The following is a 19,729-nucleotide window of genomic DNA, read 5'->3' as shown; positions in this document are numbered from 1 at the left end:
ATCAGCAAGTACACACAACTCGCCCAGGAAATAAGGCATCTGTGGAGGATGGATAGGGTGCTTATTGTAGCTGTCATTCTCTCCTGTACAGATGATACCACACACACTACACAAAAGCCTGGAAACATTACAATTGAATAGAAACACATACATCAACTACAGAAGGCCACTATATTGAATACATGCCACATTGTTAGGAAATTCCTGAATACAGACTAACACGCTTATTTAATTTTTGTTTCTCGTTGCTATGCCTTGACTCTGGTCCGGCATAGTACACAGCCACCAGTATCAATCACTAAATACTGTATAATAATGTATCATTAATAATTGTACTATAAAAGAAAAAAATGCTAATTTTTTAATTTTCACAATATAAAATTTAATATTAATTGATATTAAATTAAATGTTTAAATTATTTTGAAATTTAAAAAAATTTTAAACTTCTATATAGTTAAAAAAACTTATTTCACAACATGTTTGCTCTTCATTCTTTACCTATATAAAAAAAACAAACTGACAACTATATAAAACTCACATTAATATGAAAAAAATTATTTCAATCTGATCCACAACAAACAATGAACTTAGTACAAATTACAAATTGTAGAATTGTTACTGATAAATTATAATTATGGTATATTTTTGAAGTGTTATAGTATTTTGGAATAATTTATTCTATATTTTACTTAAACTCGGAATCATGGAATGCAATAGTTATCTAATATGATTAGTTCAGCTTAGTCTATATGGCTCTTGTGCCTAAAAACATTAGTTGATTTAATACTATTTAGTATTAAATTTCTTTAATTCAAAAATAATAGTATTGCAATAAATATATAAGTTTTTATGAAATAATTCCATCAAACTAAAGAAAATAACCAACATCTATTCATTCTGATAGTATTATTTAGTAATTTAAAGGTAACAAACTATCAGAGGTAAAATTTTTATTAAAAAATGTGTGATATGAATCTAACAAGTACATTTTCTAGTTCTTCAGTCAGAGTGAAAATTTTATTAAATGGCAATTTCAATAATACAGAAATCAATAATTTTCATGAAATGATATTCATGAAGAGTATTGACAGATTCATATACTGTAGGACTCAATTTTGTTATACAATTGATTTTATTAAATCATAAATAAATTTCTTAATTTCAATATTGAAATAGAACTGATAGAGTATATTTTTACTATATGTCCATACATCCTAGAAGTGTTACAGTATTTCTAAGATAAAAAACTATTATAAAATTTTCTTTTACTTTAATTTTTTTCATGCCATCTCTTACGCCTTGAAAAAGATGTTAATAAGCCATGACGTTCTTGATAAGGATTATATGGATCATCTACATAATACCTTGGTCTTTTCCAATATGCAGATACCATTTTATCCAGTATTTTGCAATGTTCGGCATTGCAAAACACATGCCGACGAAGTCTATATCTTCTTCCAGCTGATTTTTTATGTAAACGTTTAGCACGTCCAGATTTGGGTCTTATCCAATATCCAGAATTTAGTCGAAGAAATCGACGTTTAACAGCTTTCACTGTTTTTCTCTTTCCTTTCACTAATGAATATTTAGTAACATTTCTCAATATTTGCATATCATATTTTCTTGGTTGTAAAAAACTTGACATGTAGGGGATAAGAGAGCTATTTTAAAAGAAATAGGAAATATTAAAATAAAGAATTATAAACTGTTAGTACATTAGAAATACTTAATTTTAGAAATATATTTTTGAATATTAAGTTACAAATATTATTTAATTTATATAATAATACTGGCAATATTAAAATTAAAATTGGTATTATGCAATTGAAAGCTTTCAAATCAGCCATAGATTTTAATAAAATACAAAAATTATATAAATATTTATATAGAAAGAAAGAGAATTATTAAATACCATGTTATAATGTTGTAAATAATTGTTTTTTAGTTTTATTAGGAATAAATTTAAGAATCAAATCATAAACGAGCTATTATTTATTGTGACATTGTCACAATTCTGGGCTGCAATTTTTATCATATTTTAAATTTATAATATATGCTCTCTGCCTGTAATTAGTAGTGACTTGCCCCTGTACATCATACTTTTCCTTTAATGATAGAGTTGTGCCTGTCATCTATCTAACATCTTTCAGGGGAAAAGTTTTTTAATTGAAATAATGTGACCTCCAGTGCAAACTGGAAGTTTGTATATATTTAATTGGGACCTCCTGCCTCTAACGTTTCCTTATCTGGTCTTGTCTTTCATCTATTTAACTCCATTTTCGAGATTAAGGAAAGATGGACAAACGGACGGACAGAAGACAGTTGGAATTTAGAGGTCTATAATTTTTTCAAACTGCGGCACAACAATTTTAATATAGAAACTGAATAAATAGTATAAAACTTCAATATATTTCTTTTCTATAATTTTTGCATAAAGGTTTATGCAATTACATCATTACATGAAATATGCTTGTTTATTCTAATTACATCAGCCATATTAGTGTTGACAAGTTGATTAGATTCTATCTTGGTTGTAAGTAAAATTTCATTCCAATCTGTACCTTCAAATTCAATAATAAATTTGAAGATGCAGATTAAATAATTTTAACTGTTTACAAAAAAAAATCCTCTAGAAAATTTTTTAGCTCTACATCTCTCTATATCTTCCTCCTCAGGTAGTGTCTATAATGAGGTTGGCAATCAGCAAACATTGTTCTATCTTGTGTGAAATGAAAGAGATTCTGTGTTGTCTTATTGGTCCACTTCATCAGATAGTCCATCCAGGTCAAACATTGCCTTTTCCTTCTTTTTCTCTCTATTTTGCCTGATAATATGAAATAGGGAATTTGAAATTGTCTGCATATGTGGCCAAGATAAGTAAATTTCCTTTTCTTAATAGTGAACATTCTCTCTTTATGTAACACAAAATTTAAATACAGTGCTACCTCGATTTTCACGATTTTCACTCAATAATCCATCCGAAAACAATTGGCGAAATCTGAAACTGACAAAAACCTGAGGCAATTATTTCCATATGAATCAATGTAAATCCAATTAATTCATTATAGACACTCAAAAATACATACTGAAAATGCATTTTATAGAGAATAAATATAGTGTTTAATACTAAAAACAGTAAGAAATTAATATAAAATGAATATAAAAGACTAATGTAAAGAATAAATGAATATTTAACATGGCATTTCCCATGATGGAGCTAAAAGGAAAGGAAAGCAATGGAATTGGACATATTCAAAATCTCAGCATCAATCCAGTGAGATGCTGCCGGAAGTGATGCAACTGCTGGCGTTTTCTAGACAACACAAATGCTGACTGCCGGAAATTTCAGGAGAAAAAAACAAGAAAAATGGCAAATGATGTGGACTTCCACGTTATGTTAAACTTATTTAATGAGAACAGCTTAATGAAAAATGAATATTTCAAAAAGAAAAATAGGGATGAAGATTTTTAAAATTTCAATAGGATTTTAAATAAATAAATCCTAAGATTACACTTTAACAACTAAAAAAAATTATGTGATGTCTTACATAAATATCCTAGTATATTAAAATAATCTATTAATATACTAACCAAATATTAATTTATTCAGGGTTTATTTTATTCATCAACAAATAAATTCAAAATTGTCAATGCAAAATAGAGCTATTATGAGTATCATGGTGGCTGCCATCTTGTTTGCTGGTGTATTGAACACCGAAAAAGATGCTTGCAGTTTGCTAGAAGCATGCTGGCAGAAACCAGAAGTCATCTGAGATTTTGAACAGAGGTGCTGGCTGCATGCTGAGATTTTGAATACAACCATTGTTTGGCTAGATGCGCAGGGTGATGCTCACACAATGAGAAACAATGCCACACTGAACGGGAAAATGCGAGGGTTGCCCTTTGTTTTTGCAAAAATTAGCAGTGAGGTCACGTGGGCACATGGATGAAATCCAAGGCAACCAACGAAAACCGAGACAAATGTCTTGTGAAAAAAAATCAAAAAAACTGAAACCGATGATAACCAAAGTATTACTGTATAAATGCTTTGAGCATTATATTTAAATTTCATGTTACATGATATATTCTTCATTTTCAATCTTTTCATATGTTATCTGTCAAACTCTGGATTATCCTATTCATAGGTATTAGACACACAATTAGTGGCTTTTGGTAGAAGAGAGTAACAATTTTATTTTATCTTTAATTGCATTTCATCAACTGAAAAGTACACAGCACACTGTATCTTCTTAACCAAAAAAAGTATTGAGAAATATTCTGTCAGCACAGAAAAGTGTCTGAATATATCTTGTAATGCACATTACTTTTAGTTACACTTTACTCTTTAAAATATTCTTTTCCTTCAGATCTCTGTTTTTCTGTTTCAACATTTAGAGAACTCATATTTCACTAGTCCACAATAAAGTTGTAAATTGTTATTTTTTTTCTGAGATTTTTTGCTTTTCACTGATGAGGACTCCTAATCACTTCAGGTTTACAGTAATCATAACAATGTTTCTATTACTTATGGAGTAGAAATTCACTACCATGTTACCTTTCATATCACCCATTTTATCATATTTTTCATAATTCTATATGAATTGTAATATGATAAAATAGTTGATACTATGTCTTGTGAATTATATTGATGATTATTCTGCAGGCTAAAGCAAGAATGACTTATCTTCTCAATCAAATTAGAAACAACAATTTCTTTCTGCAGCATTTTAGATTCAATTCTCTCAATTCACATTTAGATTTCTCTGCTTCATAAGCATTGAACTTACTTTTCATCTTTAGTCATACTGGTATGCACATTGATATAAGACAGTTTTCATATCTTGTTAGTATAAGATTAATCAGCAGGCTGATCAGCCACTCATTTAAACATCAAAAAGAATATTTGGTAAGTAATAACTTTCATATAAAAGAAAAATTAAAAATACACTGAGTGCGGTGTTAACAGTTTTTTATTTTCACTAATGCTTTCAATGAACTTATGTTCATCATCTTCAGGCAAACAAAATATAAAAATAGAATACAATGTTCTAATGTAAATGAAACACACATTATTTAAATTAAAATTAAAAACTATTATGAGCTTGCCCAAAATTCAATTACACTAGATGTTGTAATGTCATGCAGCACATATGTGGATATACACCCACGTTAAAGATGTGATGACAGATGTAGATCACTATTTAACCATTTGTATGGGGCAACCCACACAGTAGGCAGGTCAAGTGTGGGAGTGTTGCATGGCTCTGAGGTTGTTGTAAGAAGAGATTCCCATATAAAAATGAGTTTCCGGTTGCTGCAGTGTCTGATTAACATTGTTTGAGCCCATAACAGATTGTAGTTCTGTCTGAGAAGCTTTTTTTGCAAGCTCTGTGGTAAACTTTCCTTTCATCATGTCATCCTACTAGGAGCTCAACTAGGCAGCTAGCAAGCATTCATGTTGTGGGCCCCAATGTATATTGTGTTCACCTCCATTATGGGATTCTCCAATGGTACAGCATAGATTGCTTGTTTTTCAAAGGTGGAGAATTTATCCTGATTGTTTCAGATGAGATAAGTTGGTACAAATTCACTAGTGGCGATAGCAGCAGGAGAAAGTTGTTATCTGAATATATGGCAAATGCACATAGAAAGGGGTCCAAGGTATGATAATGGCAGTTAAACAACTGACACTGCCCTCTTGTTATGCAGTTTCATGCTTGGAAATAGAAAATTCCTGACCATATTATGCACATGTGTGAAATTAGCACATGAAAAACTAGCCATGGATTACTGCCAAACTGATGGTGTTTAACTCAATGCTTACAAGTGTTTGCATTGATTGCTCTTCTAATGAAGGCAGCAATAGCAGCATCAACATATCATACAGGTTGGAAAGCATCTGCAGAGGTGATATAAGGCACCTTATTAAATTTATGGAAAACTGAGAATAGTAGTTCTTCAGAGAATCTACGTATGTGCACAAATCTGAAAATGTTATTGCTACGTCAACCTCTTTTCATAATCTTAACATATAAATTTTCTTTTCCAAGACCTTCAAAATTTTCTTGTCATTACTTTCAATGTCATATTGCATTCTAATATTGATGCTATAAAACTTCCCTTCAAAAAAAATCTGAAAAGCCTATTTTCTTTATATAAATAGCACCCTTTACATACATTTCCCTAATTATCAGAGAAAAGCAATATTTTTAGTGATATTTTATAGATCCTCATGACAAGATAAATAAAGCCATCTCTCATTATTTTCTAGAATGTACATTTGGACTGGGTAAGGTTAAATGAATATAAAGTACAGTACATGTATATTATCAACTATGTTCTTATCATAAGTGCTGCTAATTTTAATCATGCACTAACTTGCAATTAATTATTTTAATGTATTACATTAACAAGTATGTTTAATAAAACTTATGTAATAGTTTTTCTTTTAGAAACCCGCACTCTAGTTCAAATTATCTCTTTTATTTAGTACATTAATAAGTTTTGAACAATAACCAAAGTAATTAATTAATAATATGCAACATATAATAGTTATGTATTTATTACTAATTATTCTAATTAAATGCTTTTGAAGATATTTCACACTTAATGATAAACATCTAACACAATAAGTTATTCAAATTCATTAACATTTTCAATGTTGGAATCTGTTAAGTGATCAATCTGACAATGAGATGCAAAACAATGGAAAAATGTTTGATCAGAGTAAATCAGAGATTCCCAAAGTGGGTGCTATGGGTGCTACTGCTCCCCTATTGGGGTGAGCAAATCTAGGGGGCACTGGAGGTAGGGTACTGAACAGTAATCATAGGCAAGAGTTGGGGTCACTGACAACTTTTCCCTTTCCTCTGTTAAAACAGGTAAGAAGAAACATTGCATTTGTTTCCAGATGTGGAGGACAATGTACTGTAAGGATACAACATTTTTCTATGAATATTTCCAAGCCTTTCTCACACAAGAGAAAATGGGTTAGGGGTGTTGGGTTATGGAATCAAGGGACAGTGGCTTGAAAAAGTTTGGGAATCACTGGAATAAATTGTGTTTTGGCTCTATTAACAATGCAGCATTACTTTTGTTTCAAAATTTTTAATGAAAGATAAAACTGATTGTTACAAGAAAACTCGTGTTTAAATATGATGTAATCATTTAAAATATATTTATAGGTTTTAATAAAAAGTTAACACATTGAAATTTAAATAAATTTGTTATTAATTTGTTAAAGTGGATAGAAAAAGTCTTTTTAAGTTATTCATTTGTAACACAATCAACTCATCAAAACATTTCAATTAATTAAACAGTCATTATTGGATATAATTTACAAAATCAAGCCCTTACTTATTTCATAAATATGAAAAGTTACAGAAGTCTTACAACCCACAGATGGAAAGAGAGAGAAAAAAATTAAATGTTAGCTGTATTTCATACTTGCAATATCAGTAGGCCTATATAATATATCAAATAATGTATTAAATAATAAAATAAAATATATTTTATGATTATTTCAAGCTTTAAGGCAATTGTACCCATAGGATTTTAAAAAATTGATTATTAGTTTTAATTAAGAGATTTAACTTACATAACTGGTTTTGATTCTTGGATATTTCTTAAATTTGTAGAAAAGGGTTTAAATTGAAATGAATAATTATTCTTTATTTCAACTATTCTATTTACATAAATATTGGTTTGTTTATAATGCAGACAAGCAAATGAATTAACTTTTCCAATGAAAGAAGTACCTGAAATATAAATATTTAAAGAATTAATGATGAAAATTAATAAATAAAATCAAAAACTAAATTATTTATCATTATTACACATTAAATATAGATAGCTTTAGATATGTATATACTAAATAAATATGTAGGAGGCATTCTGTTAACCTAGCATTGCTGGGACCAATGCAGTGCCGGGTTATCGAATATGTTGCCTTATCAGACAATGGAAGTTTTTCTGGTTTTTCAATCCCACAGAAACAATTTTACATATTGTGTGCAAAACCATAGAAATTTACCTTTTATGATTGTTTAACACACCATTTCAATTTTTACAGGCTATTCCTATTCTTGGTTAGGTTGAAATAAGAACACTATATTCTTATTTTGTGCTTTGCACACTTCTATTGCATATAAATACAGACATACACTAATTATCAAAGAACATGTGTAGTAATATACTGAAGCTGTTTCCGTGATAATTATTGATTCCAGTTGAGCTAAATATTTCTACTTTTCATATCAAACCTGTGCACTATTGTCTGGAAGAAGTCATTAATTGCACCCCTTTCCAAGAACTGCATATTTTGTGTACTTATACACGAAAATCTAACCGTTTTCTTATAATGCTTTATAATCTATATAATAACTAATCATACCATTATGCAAAAAATAAATATTCTAGTTCATCCTTATATTATTCTAGAAATTAGTAATAATAATTATAAAAAATTAACATTAAAATAACTTGATTAAGACAATCACTTACTCCTCCTGAATATGTTACTAATGGAGGCCGCCATGTTTTTACGTAGTCTCATGCCAACGAGATTTACCGTATGTTATACTCTCGACACCTTTCTCGATGAAGAGAACTATTTTCACCGGGTAAAGATGTTGAGGTCGACTCGAAAAGTTCCTTTGCCTTGCAAATTGGTATGTTTATGAACCTGAAGCAATTATTTATTTTTAATGTCAAATATATCCTATTTATACGCATATAATTATTCTAGGCTCAAAGTACGAATGGATTTTAATAGACTCGAAACTAGCATTTTAAATATCCATAAATTATTAATTCTCACTCTTATAACTGAATATATTAAGTAATATTAATCAATTGGTCCTATTAATTAACGTTAACGAACAAAAATTGACTTATTTATTGATAAATTTTAATAATTTACATTTTTTGAATATTTAATACATTATTTAGGCATTTTAATACACTTTACATCAGTATATTACTCTTCATTTCTTAAAAATTTCAGTAATGAATATACAGTTGACCCTCCTATAACACTGTTAATAATTCTGTTGTACGAGTTACTTAGATTTTACAAATACGTGTGCCGGGCTGTGAACGGCTCGCGTATTTGTAAAATCTAAGTGACTCATGATCAACATGGAACATATAAAATCAACATATATATAAGATCAACATGGAATTCATATAAAACGGAACTATCAACATTGTTATGGGGGGTCGACTGTAATCATTGTATGAAACCTTTTACATCTTTGACTGATTGCATTAAGGAAAGATAACATGATAAATTGATCAAGCAATTCTCTTACTCTTCAATTTAAATCACAAATGCTACAGGAATTTCAATAATAAAATTTCATTGAAGGATTAGGTGAAGAATTTATTTTGGCTAGGATTGTAGGTCGTCTCTATACAAGCAAAATAAACTGAAAGAAATTGCGGATTTAAAAGCAACATCTCGTGTGTTATTCTGCTCAAGTTTTCCTTATGTACAGTACAGTATGGTTCAAAAGTCAGGATATGAGAAAAAATCATCTTAGGTATGTCTGAAAGAAGGTCCCAAAAGGGCACTGTAGGAGGAAGTTTTAATGTTCAATTTATCTACTTGAATTTTGAGGCATTTCCAGTTTGTTACTTTGCATAGCAATCATTTCCTGATTTTTGGACCATACTGTATGTTTCGTGGTAGACACTCAAAAATCAATCATCTTATTTTTTTGAAGTTTCAGCTATTTGCTGAGAGTAAGCTTATGATTGCTGTATGTCATGTATTTAAGTAAACAGTTTAATTTTCTATGATATACCATATAATTCAATTCTGTACACTAAATATTTGTGTCAGCAAATAATTTTGTAGTAATAAAACATTTCATCTCATAGAAGCATTTTTATCTACTTAAAAGAAAAACATTAAACACTGTTTTAGGATACCGGTACTCTCTTATTTTAAAGTTTCATTAATCTTTGATAACTGTAAAATTAAAGTTTAAAGGAGTAAAAACTTGAATTATCCAGAAGCAATACTTGGCAAGATTCATATCTTGCCATGTACCGCTTCTGAATAATTCAAGTTTTTGTTCATATAATGATGATTTATAATCTTGACTGACATGATACTGTGACTGCAGGGTCAGAGCCTCTTTGGCACCTTGTCAGGATGACACCACTGAGTCTTTATGGACAGACACAGAGACCGGATTGGTTGCTTAATTTCGTTGCGTGAGTGATCGCATTTGCAGGCTTCGGACCCGGAATGGAGGCAGATGGAAACGACCAGAGGAGTACACTCCACTAGTTATCATTTAATAAAAATACCTGTTTATTGATAGATAATATTTACAAATTCTATGAGATATTGCTTACAAGTTTCCATCATTCAGAAGCTTAGCCAAATGGCTAAAGTGAAGTTAGATGTTTAGCAAAATTTCTAAAGGGAGAGTGTATATACAAAGATATACCCAACATGACCCTGTTTGAGAGAAAGAGCTCTCAGTAAATTCGTGAGATGGTAAATACCTTAATCACTTGTTGGTCCTAGGAATTGGTAATCCCAGATTCAGCAAATTGATGATCGGTTTGATGAAGACTCAGCGACTCTGGAAGAAAAGGAAAGTTCTTTTTCTCTTGCGAGGGCAGCAAGTGGCAACGGCTGAAATTAGCAAATACTTCCCACTTAGGGAAAAGGTTGATGACGACTGCCCCGGCTTGTTGTCATCCCTACCTTTTATTTGGGGGCTCCTCCTGGGTTTTTCCCATGACTTCATTAGTAGGCTTAGTACATTGGGACTAATAGTCACATTTTCACTCATTGATTCTGGGTGACACATTCAATGCATCATCTTCAACAAGGAAATAAGTCTGTGAGAAAATAGTTTAATTATCTTTGATGATTTTAGCAAAACAACTTTAACGAAAAACTAAATTGAACAAAAATTTTTTCATCAAACTTGGCTCTCACAATACTAATGATACTTAGCAGAGAAAATCATGATATGATGGCAATAGTACTCTGTAGAGATAAAATCTTGACATGATTATTATTTTACCATTTTTTATTGTATTCATTAGTTAGATAGTTTTCCATGAACCTTAACAAGAAATGTGTAGTCAATGCCAGATTATGGAATGGGCTGACCGGCCACCTGCCTGGAGCACTAAAACATAGGAGGTGCGAAACAAGGCTGTCACTAGACTCTTACAGACTGTGCTCCTTCCAAAACTAATTACTTGGCAATGGGAGCATTGCTATACCTCTGTTCAAAGCAGATGCAAATATTGAAAGAACATAGAATAATTCATTGTCTTTTATTGATAGAAGTGTCTAGTTAGTAAATACAAAACAATCACATATTTAACAAGCAATGTAATAACTGCAATTTTTATCATACTTTTACTTTAAAATATATGCTCTCCACCTCAAATTAGTACTATAGTGTCTTGCCCCTGTACATCATACTTTTCTATTAGCAATGGAACTGTGCTGGTTGTCTAGCTAACTTCTTTCAGGGAAAAATTTTTTAATTGAAATAACGTGATTTCCAGTTTACATCAGAAGTTCGTATATAATTAATTGGGGCCTCCTGCCTCTATACTTTCCATATCTGATCTTGAAATTCATTTATCTTATACTATTCTTTAGATTAAGGAAAGACAGACAGACAAAAGATAGTGGGAATTTATAGGTCTATAATTTTTTCAAATCAACCCAAAAATGCTTTCTCAATTCTTTTATCTTTAAGTATGTACTAGTATGATAACAAATTATTTAAGTATAAAAATATTTAGAGGCATCACATGCACAAAATTATCTTGATCTGGCTCTGTATATAGTTAATGAACTGGCTTTTTGTTCCAGTTGGGTCAGTTGGGGTATCCTTGTTAATATGTTACCATAACATAGAGAAAAGGATGAAATGTATTAATCTTATTCTTTTAGATGTGGAATTTACTTAATCAATATTGCTTTGCTTTCTCTTAGGCATCAATATACCACACATCTAAATAAAAAAAATGGCAATGTTGAATAGTATGAAGTAGCACCATTCAACAATTCAACTTTAGATATTATAATAATAGTTTTAATAACATTAATAAACATGTCTAACGTCGACACAACAGCTCAGCAAAAAAAGTCACCAACACCTCCGCAGGCTAGACACGCCCCTTTTAATAACATTAATAAACAATATAAGAATATTATTACTAATATTAATAACAACAAATTAATAAGTAGTAGTGCCATCTGAGTAGAAACAAAGACAGTAAACAAACCCACAAACAAATACTTTGGTTATTTAAGCCAAATGATTTCCAGTTATATTACAACTACCGGCTTTACTGGTTCTTTAATCATTTTGCTTGCTTTAAAGATAAACTCGTGTGTATGTGGTATGTTAAAACATCACAAAAATTCTGCTGTATAGCAAATGTCATTAAAGATACAAAATACAATAGTGTCCAATCCTCAGAGGGGTTTGTATGTACGTTTCAAAGAATTTTGAAAATGTGAGCATTCTATAACTTAGTTCACTGTATTTTTCTTTTTTTTTTTCTCTTTGAAATTCACTTTCAAAAGTTTTAAAATGCGAGATATATACTAACTTTGAATTTTTTTCAGTATAAATTAAGATAATTTAAACTACTTGGCTTTTTTAAACATTAATTTAAATAATAATGGAATTCTGCTAAGTATAATCACTTTGAGACTTCCCTAAACTGATGATGATAATCTATAGATAACACAAAGTGGAGTAAGCAAATTAGAATAAATTCTAGTTTTATTGACTCTAACATTAAAAAGACATTAAAACAAAGCATGTATTACTTGAAATTTATTAATTGAACTCTGAATGCTAATAAGTTCAGGTACAAATATAAACATTACAATTCAAATTTATTAAAAGTTAATAATATAACAACATTTTTTATATTAAGTAAGTACCATTTCATATATCTTAGCCATGCAATCTGTGATTCTTGGTTGGGGCTCTGGAAGTTTTATAATAAATGTTCAAGAGCCTGTTTGGTAATGGAGTGACCTTGTTGCAGATTTTTCAGTCTGTTCACGTCACTGAGAAAATAGATTTGTCTATGCTACTGTGCATTTTTAAGCCCAATTAAGATTCATGAAATGAGCTGTAATAAGATAGATAACATACATTCCTAGTACAGTGGGTGATTAATTAACAAACAGTTTGGACTGTGAACAAATTGGACAATGAACACTTTTGTGAAAGATTTTTATGTTCAGACAACAAACACCTGACAGAACAAACACAAGAAGTGACAATACATTTAGGATTTGTAAAACTAGACCTATATGTTACTGGTATCTATGAATGGTTTAATGAAGAGACTTTCATAACCTTTTTTTCTAGTTTATTTCTGTTCTCCAAATTTTTGTGTTTTCCTGAACTTTTTATTTAAAAAAAAAAACTGATAATATTATGGAACCTAAAAGGGTGGAGTGTCAAGAACTGTGTTTACTATAGAAACTTAACAAGAGATAATAGCCAAGGTAGAGTGTGGGCAGATGATGTCTAATGTTGCTAGGCAGTATGGCTCTGAGAAACAAAGATGTGCCATCGATGAAAAAATGGAGAGATTGCTTTTAGTTTGTTATTACACGTAAATAAATGTATTAAGAAATTATATAATTTTTTTTTTTTGAATTGCCAGAATGAATTAATCAAATTCCCATAAAAATTTATGGTAAATCTGTAATTGGTTAATGAACAATTCAGGTAATGAACACAGTCTTGGAATGGGTTATGTTTGTTAACCAATTACCCACTGTACTCAGTGTCCACAATGTGCTTTAATACAGGTCTTTATCTTGGTTGTCACTCTTCTACTGTTGTATAGATGTTTTCCTTAGGAAAGGGAGCCCATTCACATAGGAGGGACTTCTTGAGAGCCTCAACACTTGTGTAGCATTTAGCATAGACCTTGACCTCTAACTCTGACCATATGAAGTAATCCAATCGGTTTAAGTCAGGTGACACAGATCATCACTCTTCCATTGAAATAAAATCTGGAACTTTCTCTTTTAACAAATTCTGCATAGTTTTGGCATTGTGTACTGGAGCTGAGTCCTGTTGAAAAGTAAAGTTTGATATTTTTGAACAACATTCTGTTCAATGGTGTTCTACCACTGTTTGAAGAATCTTTTGTTTTGTAATGGTTCCTGGCACTCACTTTAACCTCTGTTAATACAAAACAAGGTTCTGTTTTTCTTTGTCAACTGATCCCTGCTCAAACTCATAATTCTGGGATGATGAGTCCTTTGAGGCTTCTAGACATGCAGGGGAATTCCTTTCATTGATTTGGCATAGGTAGTCATTTTAATTGTTAAATTTTCCTCCTCCATGGTAAAAATTTTATCTGAAGAGAATATTTTTCACATTTTCTTCATACTTCTGCAAAAGGCAATGACACAGCAAATCAGCATTTTCTGCTTTTCAGCCTGTGTCAGCATGTGGTATTAAAGTCTCAAGCTTGAGGTACTTTTTCAGTATTAGATTGTCTTGAGACAATTTATCTATAAGGCCTGCCTTTTTGGCATTGACAAAGTTATTCAGTTTTTCAAAGCATAAAACATTTATGGAGTCCTTTTATCCATTACTTGGTCAGTTCTCAATATTATTAGTTTTTTTGTACCTCTTAATGGTACAGTATATCAGGTTTCATCTAATATTTCCAGGTTTTAGCAGATGGTGAATTTCAGATTTCTTTGTTCTTTAAGAAAAAGCTGAAGAATTGTCTTATATTCTCTTTGTAGTTCTTTCAAGAACAAAGACTGCAATTTATTTTTTGTAGAATTCAAAAAATGTTCAAACTGCAAATAGCTGCAGACCATTGAATCTCTTCAGCTTCCAGTAAAACATAAAATGCATCAGTTCACAAATGTTTTTGGATTCAGGATGATTCTGAAAATGTTTATGAATTGATACATTTTATATGTTTTGCTGAAAGCTGAAGAATCTCAGCAGTTTACAGATATTATGTTTCCACTCATAGAGAAGTAGGTTTTGTAACAGCAAATAGAATAGGTATGAAAATTTAAATGAAAAGCATGTCACAGTGTGAAAAATAAGACAAATTTCGTGCCAGAACTTAAATTATTATTTAAATTAAATTAAAGAGCTAAATGATTAACTTTTCTCTCTCTCTCATGCCCATTATATTGGTGATATCAATTATTAAAATTACCTTCTATTTACAATAAAGTTTACAAAACTTGGCATTATCTTTCCGAATAAATGACTACTAATTTCAGGAAGTCAATATTTAATAATTAAAAGAAATGTTTTCAGTTAAGATCTGATCATTCTTAGCATTTCACCTAAACTGAAAATGTTTCATTTAATTAATAAAGTTGACTTTCTGAAAATTAGTATTCATGTATTCATTTCATCTATATTCTGTTTAACTTTTTTGAGTGTATTTTAGCATTTATCATCATAATTATATCTTCTTTTGTAATTATAATTATAACGCAATGAATTAAATTTGATTGCTAGATTATTTTTGTTATATTTTGACAATTAACAATTAATATAAATAAATTTTTATGAAGATAGGCAGTTGGACTATTGCCTATCTTTATAGTTATTGATAATCACAATAATCTTTGAATTAAATAAATTATTAAATTTAGTTCAATTACTTTTTGTAATATATTTTGAAGTTTAAACTTAATACTTGTGAAATGAAAAAAATTTAAAATATTTTAACAGAATACAAATCACAGCTTTTTTTGTTAAATTCTTGTGAATAGATTTTTTTTTATGAATATTAAAATATTATTATTTATTACTTACAGCTCTCCTCATCAAAAAAGTGTTCTAAACCACGTTTCCAATCAAATAATTCCTTTCAAGAAACAAAAAAGTAAGGACAATGTTTTAAGTTTAAAAATTATATATCACTCATATAAAAAATTTTTAAAACAATATTAAATTTAAATCTATTATGTTATAATCATTATATATTCAGATTGTTGTAATTGTTTCTTATAATTAACATGGAGTAATTACAATTAAATACACTAAACCTAAAAACCAGAAAAATTTTTATGAAAAATGCAAACATTTTTGCCCATGTTGAATGTCTGGACAATCTTTAGTGTTGCAAAGGAAGGAGGAAATAGAGGGACTTCCACATTAAACAAAAGTTATTTCTCCTGGATATTTCCTTGTAAAGAGTTGCTAGCTTCCTGTCGTAAGTGACAGTCCTGGGTGCAATTTATCTGCAAGGCAGAAGTGGTGGAGGAAAGACAACATATAAAGGTCTTTAATAGTATTGGGGGGCATAGCCGTGCCGAGTTGCATATCAGGTGATCGTAAGAAGCTCTTTATCTCTATCATGTGTGTTTGACAAATGGGTAAAGGCTTTTGAAACCAAGGCCACCTGTGCTTTGTTCTGCCATCAGGTATGTTCTATTTGCCTTTGTAAAGCTTATCCATCAAGCCAGAGACATAAATATGCTATCCTGAAATCAATCATTGAGGTTGAAAATGGCATTTGCCCATGTGACCCTCTTTTACTCTTCCACATCAGCCATCATGTCATTGACCTGACAGATTCAGTCAACTCTTGCCTCTGTAAACTACACAACAAGAAGATCTCATGGTTAGCATGCAAAAGCATTCCAAAGAAATCCATCTTTAAAAAAAACTAAAATAAATTGCAAAATGTAATATACTATATTGGAATTTATGAAATGATAAAGGATGGTAAATGATGGTAAAATTGATAACTTTTTACCATATAAAAATGACAAAAATTAAAATAATGTAATTAACAGATTGTTCTAAGAAAATTTGAATATAGTTGTATAGAAATGTATAATACATCAATAAAAGCAATTATCATGGAGCTGGCAATAGGCAAACATGAGATATTATATTAGATTGCTGTAGTAATAAATAGGATATTAACTATGTAGTTTGATATTTATTCTATAGTTTGTAACAATTTAGTGGCTTTGATAAACAAACCTAATTCACCCGACCAGGAATAGCATCCATCTTTGCACCTAAACTTTGAACATTGACAGTCCTGGAAGCAGAAATGGAATAATGGTGATGAATAAAATAACATAGTCAATATGTTTTTTTTAACATGATATGGATGCTGTATATTCTATACATATATATGTAGTCACTTTAATCCGAAAACTTTTTTTGTTGACAGACAGTCTTACAGCATTAGTGACACTGTCAACCAAAAAAGTTTTTGGATTAAAGTGACTTCATATATATATATGTATAATCAATATGATTGACAATTTATTAGAACTAGAAGCATCATTATCAGACACAAGTGAGGATTTTCACAACAGTGAAAATAAAACAAAAAAAAATTTTATTTGGGAAAAAAGTGGAGTAAAATAAAACTTTTGTCTAAAGTTTGTTATTGTTAACTGTTTAATATTGTATTTCATTACCTTGGAATTGATGCGAATTGAGTGTTTTAGTTCAGAGATTGTTTTCTATATTTTATTTAAAAAATTTTTAGAAATATAGTTACTTTTATTCATTTTAAATCTTTTATTATCGTTTTTCATTATCAGGACCTATTTATTATTAGCAAAAAGTTCTAATATTGAACTGGATTGCTTGCCTTTATTCTTAAATAATCAGGTCATTCAATTTTATTTTTCATATTGCTATCTAAACACTATTTTTTTTTAATCCAGCATTTATTCTTTTTTTTAATAAAAAGAACATTTTTAGCTGCTTTTATCAGCCATCTTCAATTTTAAGTTCCTAAAGAGGCAGTTTTTAAATACTTGAAGATGGCTGGTACAAGCAACCAAAAATGTTCATTTTATTAAAAAAAAAAAAAACTAAGGATAAAAAAAAAGTTTTTTGGATAGCAATATTGACATTTGCAGTATTTGTGTAGAAGTTGAAAACAAAAATTAGATATGATTTTAATTTCCATTTGGAATTCCTTTGAATTAAAAAATTTTTTTCTAATTGCTATATTTTGGTACAGATGAACAATAAATAATAATTTACTGGTTATTTTTCAATGAGAGATTTTATCTCATATTTTTTTGCTTAAAATATAGTATGAAGGATTATAGTCCTTTATGCAAGTAAATGCATTACAGAAAGGTATGTGATTTACACAATGTTAACTCTGGTGACTTTGTGAATGATAGGCAAAACTAGAGTACTACTGCTGTCAGAGACATTGAAATGTAATGATTGATATTAGTATAAACTTATGATGACAAATTCAGTGATGGAATTTGTAAAATGAAAATTCAATATTTGAAAAAGACTGTTTTATTTGTAATCTTTAAATAAAAGATTTATTTTTTGAATTTCATTGTGCTGTTATGTAAATTGTAAAAACAAGACTCAAATATTTTAATAACATAATTTTGAATCATTAGAAAAGACTAACATTTTTCTTTTGAGCATTAAAATTTATGAAGCAAACTATCTTCTTTCAATAAGATTTTGGCCACCAGGAGTGCAATACCGAGTGACAAAATAAACGAAATAATGCGAGGGACTGGCAACATCACTGAACTCTCTGGCAGGAAAGTAAGTCTTTTTGTGTTGACTCTCCTGGTGAACATGTGCATTTACAACATGTCATGAAAGTTTTTTTGTGTACTGTGACCATTGTATATATTGTGTTTGGAGATTAAATGTATATATTTGAATCAAACTCTGTGATCGTCTGACTGATCAACTGCACCACTGACAGAACATGCAATGTACCTGACTAAGATCGTTGATAAGGTGCGTTTCAAATTTATACAGACACGAAAAAATTAAAGTGAAACCCAGATTTGCTGCATTTGTGTGGAAACATGTAAATCCATGTTATTTTTAATAAAACATTTGTCACTTAATGCAGCAAATTTAATTTTTTCGTGTCCATATAAATTTGAAACGCACCTTAGTATGGGTTCAACATGACCTCTTGATTGAGCACACTACAAGATCTTATATAAATATTGTGACAATAAAAATTATTTTATTGAATTGAATTTAAAAATTCTGTTTAGTACTTCCACATTGTTTGAAAAGGGAAGAATAAAAATTTATCTGTTAATATTTTATAAATTCACTAAAGATCAAACAAAAGATATGTATTTTTGGATGTACTGTACAATGATTCATATATAATCTACAAAAATTAACTATAATTACTTTTCATTATTAACAAATATCATTTGTTAATAATGAAAAGTAATTATAGTTAATTTTTGTATCATATATTATAATTATAGTTAATTTTTGTATCACTGTACCACCAAAGATTTTGGTGGTACAGTTATGATTTTTCTATTATTTATTTATTTCATGTAAATGAAGTTATTTTTGAGATTTATGTATATTAATGTTGTTAATTTTTAATTTCAGAAGTGGTAAAAAAACAGTGTTTGCTCTAATAGGCGCTACAACTCTTACTGCTGGTGGTGTTATTGCATATGCTAAATATGATCCAAAATTTGCCAAAATTTTGGAAGAAAATGTACCATTTTCTGGATCTGTTTTAAAATCTATTCCAGATTGGAATGATATCACCTCTCTGTAAGTAAATTTAATGTACTTTAAAATTATTTCCAGACTTTGGATTTTTAAGTTTTCTGTTATCAGTTTTGAAATTCACACTGATTTGAATTTTTAATCTGTTAATTTACTATCTTATATTATGGAATTTACAAAGTTTTTTTTCTGTAATTTTACTTTTCAC

The 19,729-nt window shown here is 29.5% G+C and overlaps 2 protein-coding genes across 2 annotated transcripts in view; one reads left to right on the top strand and one right to left on the bottom strand.

Moving 5' to 3' along the window:
• Nucleotides 1-917: 917 nt before the first annotated feature.
• On the bottom strand, nucleotides 918-8,558 carry LOC111622067. The gene is made up of 3 exons (XM_023364384.1): nucleotides 8,504-8,558; nucleotides 7,599-7,758; nucleotides 918-1,662 (listed from the first exon to the last, which is right to left on the bottom strand). The coding sequence occupies exons 1-3, from the start codon at nucleotides 8,553-8,555 to the stop codon at nucleotides 1,272-1,274; spliced, it is 603 nt and encodes a 200-aa protein (XP_023220152.1). The 5' UTR covers nucleotides 8,556-8,558; the 3' UTR covers nucleotides 918-1,271.
• Nucleotides 8,559-8,569: 11 nt separating this feature from the next.
• Nucleotides 8,570-19,729, top strand: part of LOC111622066 (MICOS complex subunit Mic60-like) — a 54,269-nt gene continuing 43,109 nt past the window's right edge. The window contains exons 1-3 of the mRNA XM_023364383.1: nucleotides 8,570-8,670; nucleotides 15,828-15,895; nucleotides 19,396-19,566. Coding sequence (XP_023220151.1) covers nucleotides 8,629-8,670; nucleotides 15,828-15,895; nucleotides 19,396-19,566 — 281 coding nt within the window. The 5' untranslated portion in view covers nucleotides 8,570-8,628. The remainder of the gene's footprint in view (nucleotides 8,671-15,827; nucleotides 15,896-19,395; nucleotides 19,567-19,729) is intronic.

This window comes from Centruroides sculpturatus, unplaced genomic scaffold (assembly GCF_000671375.1).
Source record: "Centruroides sculpturatus isolate CEXI.00-Female unplaced genomic scaffold, Cexi_2.0 scaffold11, whole genome shotgun sequence".
NCBI classification, from domain to species: Eukaryota; Metazoa; Arthropoda; class Arachnida; order Scorpiones; family Buthidae; genus Centruroides; species Centruroides sculpturatus.
Note: the sequence above shows the minus strand (reverse complement) of the source record. Positions and strands in the feature narration are given on the sequence as shown.